The 22,383-nt window shown below is 41.0% G+C and overlaps 1 protein-coding gene across 5 annotated transcripts in view; it reads left to right on the top strand.

The window, feature by feature from the left end:
- Positions 1-11,815, top strand: part of TMEM154 (transmembrane protein 154) — a 47,202-nt gene extending 35,387 nt beyond the window's left edge. For all 5 annotated transcript variants that reach the window (XM_060776199.2, XM_060776200.2, XM_067468695.1 and 2 more), the window contains 2 exons: positions 491-548; positions 8,345-11,815. In XM_060776199.2, coding sequence (XP_060632182.2) covers positions 491-548; positions 8,345-8,360 — 74 coding nt within the window. In that variant the 3' untranslated portion in view covers positions 8,361-11,815. The remainder of the gene's footprint in view (positions 1-490; positions 549-8,344) is intronic.
- Positions 11,816-22,383: the final 10,568 nt, after the last annotated feature.

Below are 22,383 nucleotides of genomic sequence, written 5' to 3'. Positions count from 1 at the left end.
CTAATTTTTCCCCATGTGGTGCCAGGCAAAGACCTTGCCAGTGGTCTTCAAAGTGGATCAGCCATTCCGGTTTCACGACACTAGATGGGTGCTCCCCAGCAACAGCATTAAAAGCAAAACAACACCCAAACTGTCCAGCTGGAGTAATCCAGAAGAAGAACAGATGTGATAATAAATGATTGTATGTTGGGTATTTTATTATTATCCAATTTATTTTTAGCTTCTGACAAAGGCAAAGTGCTGAGGATGAGCACTGCTCATATATATAATCTGCAGAATGCATTGAAATAAATAAAGGAAAGGTTACCATGGCTTCCGACATATTCATGAAGATTTTAAAATGGACTAATGGCTGCAGACATATTAAAAATAAAAAAAATGATGTTCATGTCCTACAGGAATCTACCGTGTAGTCATTGCTATTCAAATTGAACACATGCTTCAAAAATTCCTTAGGCTAATAGTTTCACTGTCTCCAATCTTTTCTTAGCGGAATGTGAATATTTGCCTCCTGTGAAAGAAGAAAAAGACTGCAATGCCAGCCCGAGGTACTTGTAATTCTCCCATTATAATTCTGAAAAGGACTGTTGGGCTCAGTAGATTCAAAACTGAATAATGGCCTCTCTTTCTCATTTTTTCTCAATTGACACCAAGAGATAGCTTACTGTTTTACACTGAAGAACACCAATCTGTTTTCTGAAGCACTGAATAGAATAGATCAAAAGTAGGCAATCTGGTGTCTCCCCTTCAGATGTTTTGGACTATAAACTCCATGTACTCAATCATTATAATGGTCATGGATAATGGGCCAAAGTCCAAAATACTTGGAGATGTCAAGTTTTGCTGAGAGAGACATAGGGTGCAACTATATTGTATTGTAGTTTGACAACACTTTAACTGCCATGGCTCAAAGCTATGGAATAAGGGGAGTTGTCATTTGGTGAGGAACCAGCAGTCTTTGGCAGAAAAAGCTAGAAATCTTGGAAAATAAATTACAACTCCTATAATCCCATAGCATTGATGTCAAACTGCATTGATTCTTTAGTATAGATGTACCCATAGAAATTCATGTTGAGATCTGTCCATTGTAAATTCAATGTTTTGTTTGAGATTTTTCCCCCCTTAGGATGATTTGTATTTCCACATACTTCCTTTAATCTGTGCATACCAAGTGACATAAACAGATTAAGTGTACCTAAAGAATAAAATCTTAAGTCTTAATGCACAGGGCCATTTCATATATACAGTCATGGTGCCATGATGCTGCTTTGCCATGGTTCCATCCCATGAAGTCCTAATATGGATAATTTAGGGAAGGGCAGTTAGACTTTTCTTCTAAAGTGCTCTAGTACAGTGGTTCTCAACCTGTGGGTCCCCAGATGTTTTGGCCCATAACTCCTAAAAATCCCAGCCAGTTTACCAGTTGTTGGGATTTCTGGGAGTTGGAGGCCAAAACATCTGGGGACTCACAGGTTGAGAACCACTGCTCTACTGCCTCACCAAACTACAAATCCCAGGATTCCATAGGATACAGCTATGGCAGCGAAAATGGAATCTATAACTACTGTATATACTCAAGTACAAGCCTATTTTACTGTATATACTACTGTATATACTCAAGTACAAGCCTTTTTAGGCTGAACCCCCCCCCCCCTCAGCTTATATTCAAGTCAAGGTTATTTATTTTACTCTGTTATTATTATTTGAAACACAACAAGATGAGTCCACAGAAAACAAGATCACTCTGCTGGCTGTTGTATTGGATCACACGTCGGACACTTCCCAAGTATCTAGCACTGTGTGGTGTATTGGCAAATAATGGTTGCAGATCCCAGTAAGGTGGCCTTTTGCAGGTGGTAATTTTGTCAGCGCCAATTGTGTTTAAGTGCAGGCCATGGTCTTTAGGCACTGCACACAGTGTGCTGACCACTTTTACTGGCTTGTGCCGGAGTCTTTTTGCAGTTCGATCTTTAAATCCTCATATCATATCAGCTTTTCCAGTTGTTTCTCTTCAATTCTGCTGTTGCCAACGATCCATACTTATTATTATTATTATTACATTTATTATTTTACTTTATTGTTATTAAATTTATTATTTTACTCTGTTATTATTGGAAGGATATGTAAGCACATTTACACTGATGAAGGTTAGAATAATGACTTAATCAGATTTGGGCAGTCTTATCTAAAATTACAGTTTTATGTAAATATTCAAACACATTTAACCTACAGATTCCTCAATTAATGTAATTGTATTGGTATCTATTTTTATTTTGAAATTTACCAGTAGCTGCTGCATCTCCCACCGTTGGCTTATACTCGAGTCAATCCATTTTCCCAGTTTTTTAATGGTAAAATTAGGTGCCCCGGCTTATATTTGGGTTGGCTTATACTCGAGTATATACGGTATGCAATGTGAAAGGGCCCCCTCCTGCCTTTGCTGTAAAATTAGTAAGAACCTGTAATCCTCCAGATTTTTTTGGTCTACAGCATCCATCAGCCCTACCAGGCATGATCAGTGGTATGTAATAAGAGCTGTATTTCCAAACACATGAGTGCATTAAGAGTCAATAATATGACTCTAATTAACAAGCACCGTTATAATTATTCTGAGGTGTATTTTAAACATGGGAAAAGAGAATGAAAAATGGGAAGATCTGCAATTGTAAGTTATGTCACTTGTTGGAGCCCAGGTGTGCATCTATAATGTAGAGTTAATGCAACTTGACATCGCTGTAACTGTTGTGGTTCAATGATATGGAATCATGGGAATTGCAGTTTTACAAGATCTTTTGTGTTCTTTGCCAAAGAGTGCTGGTACTTCACTAAACAACACAACTCAGGATTCCATAGGATGGAGCCATGGCAGTTAAAGGGCTGTCAATCTGCATTAACTCTGCAGTGTAGATGCATCCTAATTCTCCTTAGAAAACCCTTCTTTTCCATTTCTTTTTTAATGTGTCTGAGAGCAGACAGCTAGACCACACCTTCCCTATTCTTCCTCTGTGAATTCTATCCTTGACTAATACAGTATATCTCTCACAAACAAGCCGCCAAAAGTTCTTTGGGTGACTCAAAATATCATTGTGTTCTAAGCAAAGGGACAGTATTTCACGTCCCTCCCTTTTCAGCTGAACTATTTTAAGAAGCCAGTGCAGAATGTAGGAGGACCATTGAGCTGTGTAGGTTAAAAAAGAGAAAAGGGAAAAATTATTGCTACCACTAGGTGGCTGTACTTTAATATAAAATATGGCAATGGTTTAGGGCTGTACAGTCATACATTTAATGTAAGCAATTGAAAACTATATACCTTTTCCTGTAGCATCACACACAGAGAGATTCAGATGAAAACAAACACCTTTGGGAGAATTCCAGCATGAGATGGGAAGACAAAGATCTCTAAGCAAAGTCTCTTTGGAGAACATTACCTCTAGCGTAATCGTATTGACATTTTCTGCATATTCAGTTAACACTGTTTTTGTTTATGTGAAGGCTTTTCCAGAACAGAAAATTGGGCAGATTTAGAATTGCAATAAAAAGAAGCTTTAGGCAGAATTCTGAAAAGTTTTTTCCATACCACAACTTACCATTGTTATGTTGGAATCCACCCTGAGTCACCTCGGGGAGATAGGGCGGAATACAAATAAAGTTTATTATTATTATTATTATTATTATTATTATTATTGTACTGACACAAAAGCACAGTATGTCACAGCAAACGAGATCTATATGCTGGATTTCATATCACAAAATCACAAGTCAAACACTTCCCAAGCGTCTAGGACTGTCTGATTTATTATTATTATTATTATTATTATTATTATTATTATTATTATTATTAGCCATCCCCTGCCACACGTTGCTGTGGCTCAGTCTGTGTATATGTGTTTTGTGTGTATATATATGTATTTAAATGTGTGTATATATTTGTGTATATGTGTGTATATGTGTGTGTGTATATACTTGTGTATTTGTGTATTTGTGTCTTTATATGTGTGTATGTGTATAATGTATATGTGTGTGCTTGTCTATATGCATATTTGTGTATATGTATGTGTACACATATATTTGTGTATATGTATGTGTACACATATATTTGTGTATATGTATGTGTACACGTATATTTGTGTATATGTGTGTATGTGTATGTTTGCATGTGTATATGTATGTGTGCATGTATATATATATGTATATATATATGTATATATATGTATATATATGTATATATATATGTCTCTGTGTGTATATATGTATATTTGTGTGTTAATGTGTGCATGTATATATGTATATGAGCGTATGTGTATATGTATATATGGTGTATTTTTGGGTTTTTAAGTCTGTTCTGTTGGTTTTTGTATGTGTGTGTTTGTTGGGGTGATGGACACTTGTTGGACTGTTAGGTGTACTGTGTCAAAATTTCATGTCAATTCGTCCAGTGGTTTCTGAGTTATGTTTCTCCCACAAACGAACATTACATTTATATAAGTATAGAATATTGCTGAGGGATTCTGATTTGTGGTTCAAAACTGTAACTTGTCCAGTCTGCTGTCCAGGAACATCTGGAGGGCTATGTTTTGCCTAATTCAAATTCATACTATACAATTGCCAGGCTAGAACTCTCCTTCTTTGGAGGGTTTTTAACATAGTCTGGATGGCCATCTGTCCAGAATGCTTTATGTGTGTTATTCTACATTGCAGGGGGTTAGGCTGGATGGTGTTTGTGGTCTCTTCCAACTCTATGATTCTATTATTCTATGGCCAGCAATCATGATTCAAAAGTGGCATTTCCAGGTTCAATACCACAACTTTATCCAAAGTAGGGGTACAGGAATCACGTTTTGCTGGAAGGTGAATGGTTGACTTATAATAGATTGACATTTAAGTTTCAAGCTGCCAGTTTTTTCATGTCAATAAAGCTACTGGAGCAAAGGAAGACATAGAAAAGCAAGGTGCCTGCATCAGAGCCTTAAAAAACAACAACCCCAGTTGTAAAATGGGATGTAATGTTATTTCTTTAGTACTGTATTTTTTTGTTATTATTATTTGTTACAGCTTGATAAATACATTGAGAAAATCATTCATCTCTCAGTGGAAATAATAGTCTTTAACTCAGGCATGGGCAAACTTCAGCCCGCCAGGTGTTTTGGACTTCAACTCCCACAATTCCTGACAGCCTACTACAATAGATCTCAAATAGAATTGGTATAAAATGTTTTACAAATGGTATATTACCCGCATAAACTACAAAAATATACAGAACAAATGTTGGAAATGTGGATTACATGAAGGAACATTCTACCACATATGGTGGACATGTGATAAACCTAAAAGCTATTGGAGATAGATTCAGGAAGCATCTCAAAAGATTATTAAAATCAAGATCTGATTGAAACCAGAATACTTTTTACTTGGAATTACTGATAGGAATATGGACTTGGACCGACACACAGAAATTCTCTTTAACTATCTGACAACCACGGCAAGAATTGTGCATGCGAGAAATTGGAAAACAAAATAATTATCTACTGAACAGCATTGGCTAATCAAAGTCATGGCAATTGTGGATATAGACAAACTGACACAATTAATATCAAGAGTAACAGAGAAATCCAAGAGGACAGCCGACTGGCAACCATTTAAAGACTATATGAACTCAGAGAGAGAGAGATGATAATAATATGAATATACTAGGTAAATCCATGGAAAATACTCCCAATAAAAACAGAGAAAAGGAGAAACATACTAAATATGAAAATGAAAGAGACTGAACACGAAGAGCAAGATTGGAAAACACCAACTCCCCTCCCCCTTCTTTTCCACTGTTTTCCTCCCTCCTTCCCATCATCAGCAATCCCGGAAACACTAGCAACAACCCCCCACCCCACCCCAGTAGTAACCCCTGTGATTTACCTTCACCGTTTTACCTACCCCATCCTTCCAACACTTCTTCCTATTTTTACCTATATGTATATATTGGCAACCTTTAATTAAAAAAATTAAAAAGGAATTGTGGGAGTTGAAGTCCAAAACACCTGGAGGGCTGAAGTTTTCCCATGCCTGCTTTAACCTGTATTCCAACCTGCTGACCAGCTTTTTGATTTGGAATCCTTGAGATGTAGTACTCTGAAGTTTCAGTAAGGTGGGCAAAACATGGCCCTAAAGCTGCATGCAGCTCTTGACTATTCTGGTGGCCTTGACCCCTCAACACTTCTCTGACTTTCCCTTTTCTGATTAAAGTCAGATTGATTTACACTTCCTAGAAGCCAGACACCATTCATCTTTCAAGTAGTTGGCAGATATTTCCGAGAATCCAGGGAGAGGACTTTTAAAAAAAGATGGCAAAAAGATGATAAAATTGCACAAATGCTCTCTGGACAGCATAGCATTTTGATTTTTAACAATGTGAAGGTGTTCCTTTATAATATCATTTAAAGGGTCAGTGTAACCTCTCACCCACAAGTAGCTGTCCAGCTGTAAAGCAAGAGAAGACCACAAGAGAGAAGTCATATCTAATTGAATGTATTGGAAGAACATATACAGTAGAGTCTTGCTTGTTGTTGTTGTTCATTCGTTTAGTCGTCTCCGACTCTTCGTGACCTCATGGACCAGCCTACGCCAGAGCTCCCTGTCGGCCGTTACCACCCCCAGCTCCTTCAAGGTCAGTCCAGTCACTTCAAGGATGCCATCCATCCATCTTGTCCTTGGTCGGCCCCTCTTCCTTTTGCCTTCCACTTTCCCCAGCATGATTGTCTTCTCTAGGCTTTCCTGTCTCCTCATGATGTGGCCAAAGTACTTCAACTTTGTCTCTAGTATCTTTCCCTCCAGTGAGCAGTCGGGCTTTATTTCCTGGAGGATGGACTGGTTGGATCTTCTCGCAGTCCAAGGCACTCTCAGCACTTTCCTCCAACACCACAGCTCAAAAGCATCTATCTTCCTTCGCTCAGCCTTCCCTAAGGTCCAGCTCTCACATCCGTAGGTGACTACAGGAAATACCATGGCTTTGACTAGGCGGATCTTTGTTGCCAGTCTGATGTCTCTACTCTTCGCTATTTTATCGAGACTGGACATTGCTCTCCTCCCAAGAAGTAAGCGTCTTCTGATTTCCTGGCTACAGTCTGCATCTGCAGTAATCTTTGCACCTAGAAATACAAAGTCTGTCACGGCCTCCACGGTTTCTCCCTCTATTTTCCAGTTGTCAATCATTCTTGTTGCCATAATCTTGGTTTTTTTGACGTTTAGCTGCAACCCGGCTTTTGCGCTTTCTTCTTTCACCTTGATTAGAAGGCTCCTCAGCTCCTCCTCGCTTTCGGCCATCAGAGTGGTGTCATCTGCATATCTGAGGTTGTTAATGTTTCTTCCAGCAATTTTCACCCCAGCTTTGCATTCATCCAGGCCCGCACATCGCATGATGTGTTCTGCATACAAGTTAAAAAGGTTGGGTGAGAGTATGCAGCCTTGCCGTACGCCTTTCCCAATCTTGAACCAGTCTGTTGTTCCGTGGTCAGTTCTGACTGTTGCTACTTGGTCCTTGTACAGATTCCTCAGGAGAGAGACAAGGTGGCTTGGTATGCCCATCCCACTAAGAACTTGCCACAATTTATTATGATCCACACAGTCAAAGGCTTTAGAATAGTCAATGAAGCAGAAGTAGATGTTTTTCTGAAACTCCCTGCCTTTCTCCATTATCCAGCGGATATTGGCAATCTGGTCTCTCGTTCCTCTGCCTTTTCTAAACCCAGCTTGAACATCTGGCAACTCTCGCTCCATGTATTGCTGGAGTCTTCCTTGCAGGATCTTGAGCATTACCTTACTGGCATGAGAAATAAGGGCCACTGTACGGAAGTTTGAGCAGTCTTTCGCATTTCCCTTTTTTGGTATGGGGATATAAGTTGATTTTTTCCAGTCTGATGGCCATTCTTGTGTTTTCCATATTTGCTGGCAAATGGCAAGAGTCTTGCTTATCCGTCATAAACGGGCCGGCACAATGCTGGATAAGCGAAAATGTTGGATAATCAGGAGGGATTAAGGAAAAGCCTATTAAACGTCAAATCACGTTATGATTTTACAAATTAAGAACCAAAACATCATATTTTACAACAAATTGACAGAAAAGGCAGTTCAATACACATTGACGTTATGTAGTAATTACTATATTTACGAATTTAGCACCAAAACATCGCAATGTATTGAAACAGCTATGGATCCGGGTGGGAGGCAGACTGTATTGGATAATACAGAACGTTGGATGAGTGAAGGTTGGAAAAGTGAGACTCTACTGTATTAGGATTCCATGCTTAAATGCTGAAAAACAAGTTAATTATTTTATTAAATAATCTTTACACAGTGACTGCGAATCTTAAGGTCAAGACGGCATTATATGGATTTACAGAAGAGATCAAATGAACAGATACCGAGGTCCCGAACAATCTTCATATGAATCTCCTTCAGCTCAAATAGTAAAGGACGACAGTGCATCGTGTCTGTCTCTGCTGGTTTTGTTCTGTATCATGACAACACCACTTCTGCAAAACGGAGGCCTTGAAATTAATTTTTTACTTTTGTGAAATCCAGGAGTGGATAGAGAACAATTGCCTTTCAGACACTTCTCAGAGCAATTTGTTTCTCCCCTCGAGTATGGTATATCTTCCTTCCTTCTTTTGTAAGAGTGTTCATTACACTAATACTCCCAAGTATAAAGGTCACATTGCCCTTGATTCTGAATTTCTTTTCTCGGAGGTGTTTAAACCACAATTGTGAAATATAAGCCATGCCTGTGGCATTTCATTTTCTTTTCTCTCAATGATGGCGATGCCTCACTCAGATTTGTACCGATGAGAGCAGCAGAAAATGTGCAGTGATTGTAGACGAGAATGTAACATGGACAGCATTTCAAATACCCAGGAGGAACTAGAGGAGTTGGAAAGAGTCGAGAGACTTTCCAAAGCTTGTACTGTGTTTGGTTAGAAAATATCATTATAAAAGTGTTGTTCTCAGACTTCGGTCCAGCAGATGTTTTGAACTTCAGCTCCTAGAATTGCTGACTCCAGTCTGGCTGGGACTTCTCGGAGTTGAAGTCAAAGTTGGGACTCACCACTTTAGAAGTGCTGGACCTAGTTGTATCTGGATGGAATTAGGAATTGTCTGCTTCTGCTTTGGTTCCTCTTTAAGATGCACAACAAAGTCATCTAACTTTGAGATTCTCATAGCCTTGAGATTTGCCATGGCAGTGTTGAACCTCAATTGTCTGGCCTAACCAGAACTTGCTAGTTACAAGTAATGCAAAAGTAATTAGTTTACTGTGATCAATACCTCTTCCCAATAAATGATGTGTAATTATACTGTATTATGTGTAAATCAATGAGGAATAACTGGATTGTGGGTTTTTCGGGCTATATGGCCATGTTCTAGAAGCATTCTCTCCTGGCATTTCGTCTGCATCTATGGCAGGCACCCTCAGAGGTTGTGCAGACCTCACAACCTCTGAGGATGCCTGCCATAGATGCAGGCGAAACGTCAGGAAAGAATGCTTCTAGAGCATGGCCATATACACTGAAAAACCTACAACAACTCAGTGATCCTGGTCACGAAAGCCTTTGACAATACAATGAGGGATAACCTCACTCCTCTGGTGGTTTAAGAATAATGTTTTAGTTGCTTTATAATTAAAATTACTTTTGTAATTACTTTTATAATTATAATTGTAATTATAAAAGGTCTTCTACCTTCTATGCCAAAGAGTGCTGGTGTCTCATCAAACTACAACTCCTAGCAATTAAAGTGATGCCTAGCTGCATTAATTTTAAGGAGGCCCCGGTGGTGCAGTGGGTTAGACCCTTGTGCCGACAGGACTGAAGACTAACAGGTCACAGGTTCGAATCCGGGGAGAGTGCAAATGAACTCCCTCTGTCAGCTTCAGCTCCTCATGTGGAGACATAAAAGAAGCTTCCCACAAGGATGGTAAAACATCAAAACATCTGGGTGTCCCCTTGGCATGTCCTGGTAGTCAATTCTCTCACACCAGAAGCAACTTCTAGTTTCTCAAGTTGCTCCTGACATGAAATTTTTTTTGGTGTAGATGCACTCTAGGTCTACTTCCTCAGATGCATACTTACAATTAGCTATGACTGTGTGACTGCAGAACAGAACAAACAACTCTGCATCTGTATGCTTGCCCACAATGCCCTGCCTCATGCACAGAGGAAGAATTGTTTAAAGCTACAGACGATGCAGTTGCTGTTGCCCAGTTTTGGTCTAAAATTATTTCGCTGTTTGTGCTCCTTCTAGTCTAATAAGTTTTATACTTATTTGTGCAATGCTTTTGACATGAAATTAAATAATAAAACCTATGAAAACTTATGCTACCATTTTATGGATATTTCATACTTACTCAGCTTTGTCTTTGAATTGTAACACAGTGTAGCAACACTGTTAAAATGATTATGGGCTCTTTTACTGTATATGATATTAAATCTCCTAGGACGAGCCTTGAATAGAGAGGCGATATGTCAGCATCAGTTGTGACAAGATGATTTAGCACACAGTGAAGAAGGTGCTGGTGAGACAATGTGAACAAGTATGAGCATGTGTTCTGCTGCTTATTTACTTCCTACTGGTATTATGAATATTAGTAAGACTGAATCATATTTTGAAATGCACCAGGCAAGGAAACTAGATTTAATAAAGCTGATAATGCCCCACAATAACACGGTTCAGTGTTAAGATTACTTATGTTCTAGGACATGCAGCATCACCCATTGATCAGGGAGCTCCTGGTGGCGCAATGGGTTAAACGCTTGGGCTAGCAGGACTGCTGACCAAAAGGTCGGTGGTTCGAATCCAGGGACCAGGGTGAGCTCCCATCTGTCAGCTCTAGCTTCTCATGTGGGGACATAAGAGAAACCTCCCACAGGATGGTAAAACATCTGGCCGTCCCCTGGGTAACATCCTTGCAGATGGCCAATTCTGTCACACCAGAATTTGCAGTCACTTCTGGTGTGACAGAAAAAAAAGCATCTTTAATGTTTATCTCTATATCTGTAATATTGATCAGGAATGGAAATTGTATGTTCCTATAGATGTAGTTGAACTATAATTCCCAGCAGCCATAACACAGCATGGTGAGTGGTAATGAGTGCTGGAAGTTGCACTCCAACAAAATTTGGAGGGCTATGTAATTTCCATTGCAAGTATAGTCCCAATCTAAATTTGTTATTTGGTTGGAATGATAATCTAAGGGCCATAGGAGACATTTGTTTGGACCTTATCCTGAGCCCAGAAAGACCTTAAAGAAGTGGAATGGGAGGAGGTTGATAGCAGCTCTATGGGAAGACTGTGGGCTAAACACTCCTATCTACAATCCAGATGGGTAAGTTATGTCAGTAGGAATCCTTTCCTTCCTATGGTTACAGTCGGAGAGGAATAATGACAAAAAGAAGTAAAGTCGAACATTATGGCTGTTTTGAAGGCTCTGATACGAAACCTTTGTGAAAGAAAGCCTCTGTCCTGCTTCAATTTACAGATCAAGGTACAGAATATCAGCAAGGGGAAACCATTGGTTTATAATGCTGAGACTAATTTTAAAAATATCTGTCTTGTTTTCTATTTTGTGTTTTTCATTCTATGTCTTCAAGCAAAATAAAATGTCCTCTCTATCAGCAAGTATGTTGGTGAGGGAATATTTTGAATGATCTTTAGGAATTGCAGACTGTGAACACTGTTTCTTTTCTCTCTTTTTGTGGGAATGGAATTTATAATAAACTGTTTTTTAAATTTAATGTATTTTATAAATATTTTGGAATAAATTGTTAAAAACCTGGCACACTGTTGTAATCTTTTAGGTTTTGGATTTCTTTTTGTTACATGATTTTTGTAGATCCATTTGTGTGTTAACAGCTCCTGCGAATAAAGGATCAATATCTTGCACAATTTTTGTTGAGGTGAGAAGGAACGGAAAGATGCTGTCAAACAGAGCAGACAGTGTTTGGCTGCTAGTACTCAACAGGAATATAAGTCTCCAGATCAAGAGAAACATTAGTGGCACTCTGTGTGAAATCTCGCCTTCAATACTTTGTTTGGTTCTGAGCACCACAGTTCAGGAAGAATATTAACAAACTGGAATGTGTCCAGAGAAAGGCAAACAAGATTATCAAAGATCTGGAAACCAAGCAGTATAAAGGAAAATTTACGATTCTAGGACTATTCAGTTTAGAAAAGAAAAGTTTGAACAATCAGATTTATCAGGACAAGGAACTTGCTGGAGATGTAAGAAGGAGAAGGGATAATTTCTCCATGTATGGTAGATGTGTAATATAGTTAAAGAATTCTGGGGAAAAGTGGTGAAAGAAACAAACAATATGATTAACAAAAAGGTTAAGAAAAAAACGGAAATGTGCCTATTAGGATTATTTAGAATGCGTATCAGTGCAGGAGATGAAGAAATTTGTCAATATTGCTTTGTTGCGGCAAGACTAATAATAGCCAAAACTTGGAAAGGGGAAAAAGAGCTATCTATTAAAGATTGGAGAGATAATTTAGCAGATTATATCCAAATGGCCAAGCTGACAAATAGCAGCAGAGGAAGAAATAATGAAGAATTTGCAAACAAATGGAGTATTTGGAAAAGAAGGCAAAGGTAAACTTGAAGATTGCCATAAAGGGGATTCAGTGAAAGAAGATATTTGGGTAGTTGTTTAGTAATGTGATCCCGTTTTGAGGGGTTTTGGAGGTCAGGGGGTGGGGTTCACGGTTGGGGGATAGAGGGTTATGTAATGTTAAGGTATAAATAATTGTACAAACCAAATCTGATTGTACATATGTTTAATGAGCACTGAATATTGACTCTTTTGTAAAACTTTGCATATTTTTTCTTTGTTCATTTTTTCTTTTGTTCATTTGTTTTGTTTTCTACATACACTATGAAACAATATTTTTTTTTAAAAAAGATTTATTTATTTATCATGTCAGATTTATTTATTTATCATGTCAGAAGCAAATTAAGAATATAGCAAATTGAGAATATAGCAATATGCTAAATTTCTTTTGACCCGAAGCTGGCCACTTCAAGTGCCTCTGGTGTCACTATAAGAAGGTCCTCCATTGTGCATGTTGCGGAACTGAGACTGCACTAGTAAGTGGTCTGTGGTTTGCTCTTCCCCACATTCGCATGTTGTGGACTCCACTCTGTAGCCCCATTTCTTAAAATTGGCTCTGCATCTCATGATACCAGAGCACAGTCTACCAGACATGCGTACTCAGCAGCAGAGTAGCAAAGCACAAGGACAGATGTCTTCATTGTATGTGGTTGTGATCCCCAGGTTGTGCCAGTCAGCTTTTGTATGATATTATTTCTATCGCCCACTTTTTGCTTGATAGTCAAGCAGTGCTTCTTGTAAGTCAGAGCACAGTCCAGAGTGACTCACAGGTATTTTGGTGTGCTGCAATGCTCCAGTGGGATTCCTTCCCAGGTGACCCTCAGAGCTTGAGATGCTTGTCTGTTTATGAAATGCAAAGCACATGTCTGTGTTTTAGATGGATTAGGAAGCAGCTGGTTTGCCTTGTAATAGGCAGTAAGAGCACCTAAAGCTTTGGAGAACTTCTGGTCAATTATTTCAAAGCTCCCTGCTTAGGCGGTGATAGCACGATCTTCAGCATAGATGAAACTCTCTGTCCATTCTGGCAATGACTGATCATTTTTGTAAATGTTGAACCCTGATGGAGCAAGCACTGCCCTAAGGCAGACAATTCTTCTGTCTTCGGCATCTGCTTCTTTGACCCTGAAACTCATCATATGATAGCTGCCTTTAAATATCTGAAAGCAGGAATTTGGAGCAGAATTTTGTTTCCTTCTGTTCCAGAGACTAGAACACAACCCAGAGTGTTCTAACTGGATTCTTAAATGTTAGGAAGAACCATAAGAGCTGTATACAGCCTGAAAAACACACAGCAACCCAGTGATTCCGGTCATGAAAGCCTTTGCCATTAAACTGTAAGAAATGTTTGAGAGTAAAATAGATTGCCTTGGAGAATAATTGACTCTCCATCTTGGGAAGTATTTAAACAGAAGTTGGATGGACATCTTTCAAAAGTAATTGTATATTCCTGCATGGCAGGGGGTTGGAGTAGATGGTCCTTTTGGTTCCTTCCAAGTTCTAAGATACTATGAGTCTATGAACAGACTGGTAGCCTGAGCTGGTAGAAGGCAACTAACTAACAAACAAGGTAGAAAGCAAATTTATGTAATCAGTTTATACAAATAGCACAGCTTTCTCAAGCCAGGGTCAAGATCTGTCTGAGAGCTTAGAAGCAATTAGCTGTAGTTTGCTCCTTGAAGGCAACACATAGAAATGGGGTTGTTTATTTTAAGAAAACCAAACTATGAGTACATGGAGAAATGTGGGTATATCTTTTCAGAAATGCTGATGAAAAAAGAGACCTATGAACTCTGTGTCAGCCACTGAGCAGTATCCATACAATACATGACTTTAAGGGATAACAGTGGAATGGCAATTTACATTATTTTTATTCCAATAAATGAAGGCAACACATAGAAATGGGGTTGTTTATTTTTAGAAAACCAAACTATGAGTACATGGAGAAATGTGGGTATATCTTTTCAGAAATGCTGATGAAAAAAGAGACCTATGAACTCTGTGTCAGCCACTGAGCAGTATCCATACATGACTTTAAGGGATAACAGTGGAATGGCAATTTACATTATTTTTATTCCAATAAATGAATAAATAAATAATTCAATGTGCAACATCTGCTACAACATACAGGCAGCTTGCTTGACTACCATCTGGTACTGTTTGTAGAAACAGAATTAATTGTGGCATATGTGATTTAAATTTTGTACCATTTACATCTCACTTTGGAAATAAACTGATTTGTTTCAGCAGAGTTATTTTCAGTAGTGTAATCATATGAAAAGGCTGAATAATTAAGATTACAACATTCCCCCCTGCGGCCAATATTCTTTGTTAGGAACATAATACTGTTAAAACGAGGCTGTTATTCTGTATAGGTGAAATTGCAGCATTGCTTATATTTATAATACAGACCTCAATGAAAAATTCCCAGATATCATACAGGTGCCGAGAAATTCTCTCTTATTCAGCAGCGGGGAATGCCTCAGTAGCACCCGGTGTATTAGAGATTTATTTTCCTGCTTTTAAAATGGAACAAACCTCAACATTTAGGAAAGCAAAAAAGTAACTAATTATCCCATATGAATTTAGGGAGAAAGAGAGAAAGAAAAAGTTGTATAAAATGGAAATTACAACTGCTGGAAATGGAGGGAACGTCCCCGGGGGGGTGGGGCTGCGGGTGGGGGGGCCGCCATAGAGGTGGTGACTGGCAGAGGGAGATACGGGAAAGGGAGTATAAAACAACCATTTCGGCCCAAAATTTTTAATAACAAATTGGCAACCTCTAAAGATCCTAGAAATCAAAGACAAAAGCAAATTCGGCCCCAAATTCTCAATAGGACATTGACAACTCCAAAAATTAATGCTACTATTCGGCCCGAAACTAATTATAACAATTTGACATCCCCAAAATCTACTCCTGACAAAATACAACTGAGGTGCCAGGATGGTGGCCCCTCCAGGCTAAAGGTGGTGCTGTTCAATGCCAGGTCGGTAAATGGAAAAACTTCTATCATTCAAGATCTAATCGAAGAAGAACGAGCCGACCTGGCTTGTATAACGGAGACCTGGCTGGATGAGGGGGGAGGGGTTAATCTCTCCCAACTCTGTCCACCAGGTTATTCCGTTCAGCACCAGCCAAGGCTTGGAGGGCGGGGAGGCGGAGTCGCAGTGGTCTATAAGGACTTTATTCCACTGATCAGGTGTCCCATCCCACAATCATCTTCCTTTGAATGTGCCGGCTTCAGGATAGGTGACCGGGACAGGATAGGGATTCTGTTAGTGTACCGACCACCCCGCTGCACTACAGTCTCCCTACCTAAGCTAGCGGGAGTGGTCTCGGACATGGCGTTGAGCTTCCAATGGCTCTTGGTCTTGGGAGATTTCAACGTGCATGCCGAGGCCCCTCTTTCTGGTGCGGCTCAGGACTTCATGGCCGCCACGGCAACCATGGGCCTGTCCCAACTAATATCTGGTCCCACCCATAGTGCCGGGCACACTTTAGATTTGGTTTTTGTCCAGGGATGGGATGAGGGTGACGGGATGGAGGAGCCGACCATCGCCCCATTGCCATGGACTGATCACCACCTGATCAGTTTTAGACTAACTGGGCCTCCTAACCTCTGCAGGGGTGGTAGACCCATTAGAATGGTCCGCCCCAGGAGACTTATGGATCCAAATGCACTCCTGACGACTCTTGGGGATCTTTCCACCTCCTTGGCTAGTGATACTGTCGACGCTTTGGTCTCTCGTTGGAATAATGAGTTGACCAGGGCAATTGACACTATCACTCCGGAACGCCCCCTCTCGAGTAACCGAGCTAAACCAGCCTCTTGGTTTACTGAGGAGCTGGCAGTGATGAAGCGAAAGAAGAGGAGGTTAGAGTGCGTGTGGCGCCAGAATCCCACCAATCCAGCCCAAACACACCTGAATGCCTTTTTAAGGTCCTACGGTGTGGCAATAGTGGCAGCTCAGAAAACATTCATCACAGCCAATATTGCATCAGCGAAGAATCGTCCAGTGGAGCCTTTCCGAGTTGTCAGGGGCCTGTTAAATCCGCCAAAAAGCAAGGCCTCGGACAACTCGGTGGCTCGCTGTGAAGCATTTGCTCGATCCTTTGCGGATAAAATTGAGCGAATTCGGTCGGGTTTTGACGTCATGTTAACGGCAGTCTCTGGGGATGTAACGAGAGCATCTGCTTGTCCAGTTTTGTTGGATTCGTTTCAATTGGTTCAGCTTGAGGATGTGGACAGGATCCTTGGAGAGGTGCGACCCACCACATGCATCCTAGACCCCTGCCCTTCCTGGCTGATCAAGGAAGCCAGAGGGGGTTTGGCAGAGTGGGTGAAGGTGATGGTTAATGCCTCCTTACAGGAAGGAAAATTTCCAGCGAGCTTAAAACAAGCTATTATAAAACCGCTGTTGAAGAAACCATCACTGGATCCCACTCAATTCGACAACTATCGGCCTGTTTCCAATCTCCCCTATTTGGGCAAGGTCATGGAACGTGTGGTGGCAACACAACTCCAGGGGTTTCTGGTAGACACTGATTATCTAGACCCGGCACAGTCTGGCTTTAGGCCGGGACATGGAACTGAGACAGCCTTGGTCGCCTTGGTAGATGATCTACGCAGGGAGCTAGACAGGGGGAGTGTGTCCCTGTTAGTTCTGCTGGACCTCTCAGCGGCCTTCGATACCGTCGATCACGATATCCTTCTGGGCCGCCTCATGGATATGGGGCTCGGAGGCACTGCTTTGCGGTGGCTTCGATCCTTCCTTGAGGGACGGACCCAGAAGGTGTTATTGGGTGACACCTGTTCGGCCCCACAACCGTTGTTGTGTGGAGTCCCACAGGGTTCAATCTTGTCCCCGATGTTATTTAACATCTACATGAAGCCGCTGGGAGAGATCATTCGGAGTTTCGGACTAAGATGCTATCTCTATGCAGATGACGTCCAAATCTGTCACTCCTTCTCACCTGTCACCAAGGAGGCTGTCCAGACCTTGAACCGGTGTTTAGCCGCTGTATCGGACTGGATGAGAGCTAACAAATTGAAATTGAATCCAGACAAGACAGAGGTCCTACTGGTCAGTCGGAAGGCCGAACAGGGTATAGGGTTACAGCCTGTGTTAGACGGGGTTACACTCCCCCTGAAGACGCAGGTTCGCAGCTTGGGAGTGATCCTGGACTCATCGCTGAGCCTGGAACCCCAGGTCTCAGCGGTGGCCGGGAGAGCTTTCGCACAATTAAAACTTGTGCGCCAGCTGCGCCCGTACCTTGGGAAGTCGGATCTGGCCATGGTGGTCCACGCTCTTGTCACATCCTGGTTAGATTACTGCAACGCACTCTACGTGGGGTTGCCTTTGAAGACTGCTCGGAAACTTCAACTAGTCCAGCGAGAAGCAGCCAGATTGCTCACCGGAGCGGCGTACAGGGAGCACACCACCCCCCTGTTGTGTCAGCTCCACTGGCTGCCGATCCAATTCCGAGCACAATTCAAAGTGCTGGTTTTGACCTACAAAACCCTATACGGTTCTGGCCCAGTGTATTTGTCCGAACGGATCTCCCTCTACATCCCACCTCGAAGTTTAAGATCTTCTGGGGAGGCCCTGCTCTCGACCCCGCCAGTGGCACAAGTGAGGCTGGCGGGGACGAGGATCAGGGCCTTCTCAGTGGTGGCCCTTCACCTGTGGAACTCACTCCCCGGGGAGATCAGATCGACGACTTCCCTTCTAGCGTTTAGGAAAAAACTAAAGACCTGGATGTGGGACCAAGCTTTTGGCCATGCTGACAACTAACTAAAGGACCTGTCGATAGACAAGGACAATGGAATGGAATGGATATATGGACTCTGATATATGGACTCTGACATGAGATAGTTTTTATGATTTTATTAGGTATTGATGTTTTATTTTAATTGTTGAATTTTTATATTTTGTATTGTTTGTTGTGTGTTTTGGGCATCTAATTGTGCCTTTCCTGTAAGCCGCCCTGAGTCCCCCTCGGGGTGAGAAGGGCGGGGTATAAGTAGATGAAATAAATAAATAAATAAATAAATAAAGGTGAAGCATTTTAAGGTGGAGGGTTTATTTCAGCAAAACCTAGGGCTCTTTCACATTGCATAGGTAGAACAGTACTATGATTCCACTTTAACTGCCATGATTCCATCCTATGACTTGTTAGTTTAGGTAGAATTACTTTGAACTATAATAATAATAATAATAATACTTTATTTATATTCTGCTCTTCTCACCCCGAAGGGGACTCAGGGCAGATATATATACTCGGCAAACATTCAATGCCCCTTTGTATTGACAATACACAGACAAACAGAACAGGAGGTGGTTTGTTTCAGCTGTTTTTGGTGCCATGGAAGGTTGGGTTTGAGTCCAGTGAGTGCTGTTCTTCTATCCTCCATGACAAAGAGCTGTCAGGACTTCCTCCTTTCTTTTGGTCGCCCAGGATTTTCTGATCTTCTTTCTTTATGGCGTCGTAAAACACTTGCCCCACCTTTTAGCGGTATCTAATTTCTCTAATTACAGCTAAAGCTGTTTTTGAATTGCTTAGGTAAACAATGAGCTAGGGTGACAGTTGGCAGCTCACGCCAACCCAGGGTTTGAACTTGCAACCTTTTGGTTGATAGATCTTACAATTGCTGATGATTTACCAGCTGTGCTAAACCTCCAGCCCCTAAAAAGCTCTAGTGCAGTGGTTTCCAATCTTTTTTGACCAGGGACCACTTTGACTGGGGACCACTTGACCAGGGACCACTCTCCAACATTAGTATCAAAAGGGTTATGAATAAGTTTTTTGTTAACTTGAATTCTGATCCTGCCTTCTGGAGTATTAGCTATATCTCCTAATTTGGTGTCATCTGCAAACTTGATAAGTATGCCCTCTACCTTCATCTAAATAATTAATAAAGATGTTGAATAATGCTGGGCCCAGGACTGAACTCTGAGGCACTGCATTCGTCACTTCTTTCCAGGATGAAAAGTGACCATTGTTGAGCACTCTTTGTGGTTTGGTTGCTTAACCAATTATAGATCCACCTAACAGTAGCATTGCCTAGTGGGATGGTCCTAGAGGGATGGTCCTAGTGATGACTGACATTCATCCCTGGAGTTTCCCTTGATGGCAGTTCAGCCTCTGGTCTTACACACAGACTCCAGTTCTTAAGATTTTATTCTAAAGGTTCAGATACAGAAAAGTAACAACATGACTGCAATTTATTTTTTTCCTCTCAAAATATTTATTATCTATTGAATGTTTCTATTTATTAAATGGCAGCTGTATGCTATTGCTTTTCAATTAATTCTACTCAGTCTAAACCATGACAGGAGATGGCTTTGAACAAAACTGCCGTTTTACATTGCAACAAGGATACAAGCATCACTGAAAAGTTCAAAGGCCCTGCTTTAAGAGCATTTGTTGTGCTACTTAACTTGTGATGCCTCTATATGAGAGACATGGGTGCTCCAGAAAAAGAAACACACACTGGAGAGCTGCTAATTAGTGATAGAGGGTTGTAGTTGCTAAGAAACCTGTGCAGTTGCCATGGATGTACAGTTCGTAAGTAGTATTGCCCTGAAACAGAGAAGGTGGACACTGGGTAGTGGGTTAAGTTGCATGGCCACAAAGTTAACTGTAAATACGCTTGTGTGATATATTAATATACGAGGATATAATATGTAGGAAAAGGGGAGAAAGAGACACTGGGTTCCACAGTGTCCAGTCCAACACATTCCCAAATAGGTCCTTGTGGAACAAGTGTCTGGTAATCATGTGGCAAAGCTTGCAGTAATGTCCAATTGATGGGGAGAGCAAAAAGTTCCTCCCGAGGAGAAAGACTCTACAAACGCTCAAACTGCAGATTAGACTCCTTTTTTCCAATCTGTCCAGTTGCCTCGGGGCATCTGTCTTCTTAATTTAACTTGTGCCCAAAGTTCCCTTTTCCCAGCTTGATAATAGGCAGACACTGGGAAGGCCATTGAGAAGGTGTAGGGGACAGTCTCTGGTATAGGGAAATGACCATATGGGGCCTGGGGGGATCTCCCTTTCCCAGCCGTCCAGGACAGGATGGACTTGGATATTGGCCATAGGATCCTGGAAACCTTCATCCATAGAGTAAAAGGCCAGAGCTGCCAGGGAGATTGTAATAGTTACAGGATCTGGGCCAAATTCCAAAGGCATAATGAAACATGTCCTTGGTTCCCACAGACAATCTTAAGTCTTCCAATTCCCTGGAAACTCCAAAAGGTATGAAGCCTCTGCTGGTAGGATGTGTGTGTTGAGAAGGGGCTAAGAAAAAGAGAATTGCCCAATTGTTCTGTCTCTGTCAATATTCCAAAGGTGTGGCAAGACCTCCCGAGGTGTTGAGAGGTTCTCGGTGCCAGTTCCCAGAATCTGCAGAACTGAAAACCAGGGAGAGAATTTGCTCTGGTATTTTACATGCCAGGAACATGGTGAACCTGAAAGAGTATGCTATGTCTCAGGCACTCTAAAACAAAACACTGAACCAGTTTCATCACCCAAGGGAAGATCTATTTCTGAGCATTCACCTTGTAAACGACCTCAGCATTGTCACACCAAAATATGACAGTCCTGTTAGTAAACCCATGTAGTTGCAATGGTACTACAATAGGAAAGAACTCAAGAAACTTTGCATCTTTAATAAGTGAGTTTCTCGCTCAGTCTGCCAGCCAAGGTTTTACACATCATTGCCTATGTCAAAATAAACTGAAAACTGTGGCTCCATGTCAGAAGGAACCCGAAGATCAGTCTTAGGAAGACAGGTGCTTCTCCTGAATGACACCCCATAAAAACTCACCCCACACAATTCAAATATAGTGATAAGGAATGAACATCCTCCAATGATCTCATAGAGACAAATGCTGGATGCTTTTCCCAGAATGACTTTGCATGCAAATTAAGATGGCTTGCCAAGACTTGGAAATTATTTTTTCTTTTTCTTCCCCATGCTGTTTGCCTAATCTGCAAAGAGCTTCAACTTGTCCACTAGGAGGCGGGAGATGCCAGGTATAGTGTCCCACTCAAAAACAAGACATGTAAGGGTGGTAGAAAGGCCTTTTGTCTTCTTAAGAGGAAGGCAATACTCTATTTTAAGGACAAGGTCCTTAAAGATTCGAGGGTATCAGAACACATGGAAAACAAGGCTGTCTTGGCAAATCAAATACTTGAGGTAGTGAGTCATTGCATTTTTTCACTCAAATAATGTACTGAATTATTCAAACTCATGACACAATATAACACACCCCATAGGCATGGCTTTGTCATAAAAGAAGGTACCCACAAAGTGGAACCCCAACAGATCAAAATCATCATAATGTCTTGAGAGTAAATGGGATGCAGATTTAATGTTGTACTTTAGAAGTAATGCTCCTGGTTTGAAATCTGAAACCATACTAACAGCTGCATCAAAAGATGTATATTTAACAGACCACAGGCAGGATCAAAGACATTGTTCACTGATGCTCTGTTAGGGAAAGGTTTTGTATGAGGAAATACTAACTGGAGACTTCTTAGGGACTGCATCCAAAGACAACTGTCTTAAGGTGGGTACTGGTAGTGCGGCATATGGACCTGACACCTGTCCTGCACCAGTTTCCGTTGATAGTTTTCTCCTCCCAATATGATGTAGTTTGTTGATAGATCAAGAGTTGGTTACCAAAGAATATGGATGTTTACCAATATTGGGGATGCCGAAGCCACATGTAA

This window comes from Anolis sagrei, chromosome 5, assembly GCF_037176765.1.
Source record: "Anolis sagrei isolate rAnoSag1 chromosome 5, rAnoSag1.mat, whole genome shotgun sequence".
NCBI classification, from domain to species: domain Eukaryota; kingdom Metazoa; phylum Chordata; class Lepidosauria; order Squamata; family Dactyloidae; genus Anolis; species Anolis sagrei.
The sequence above is the reverse complement of the archived record's forward strand: the minus strand, read 5'-3'. Positions and strand labels throughout refer to the sequence as shown.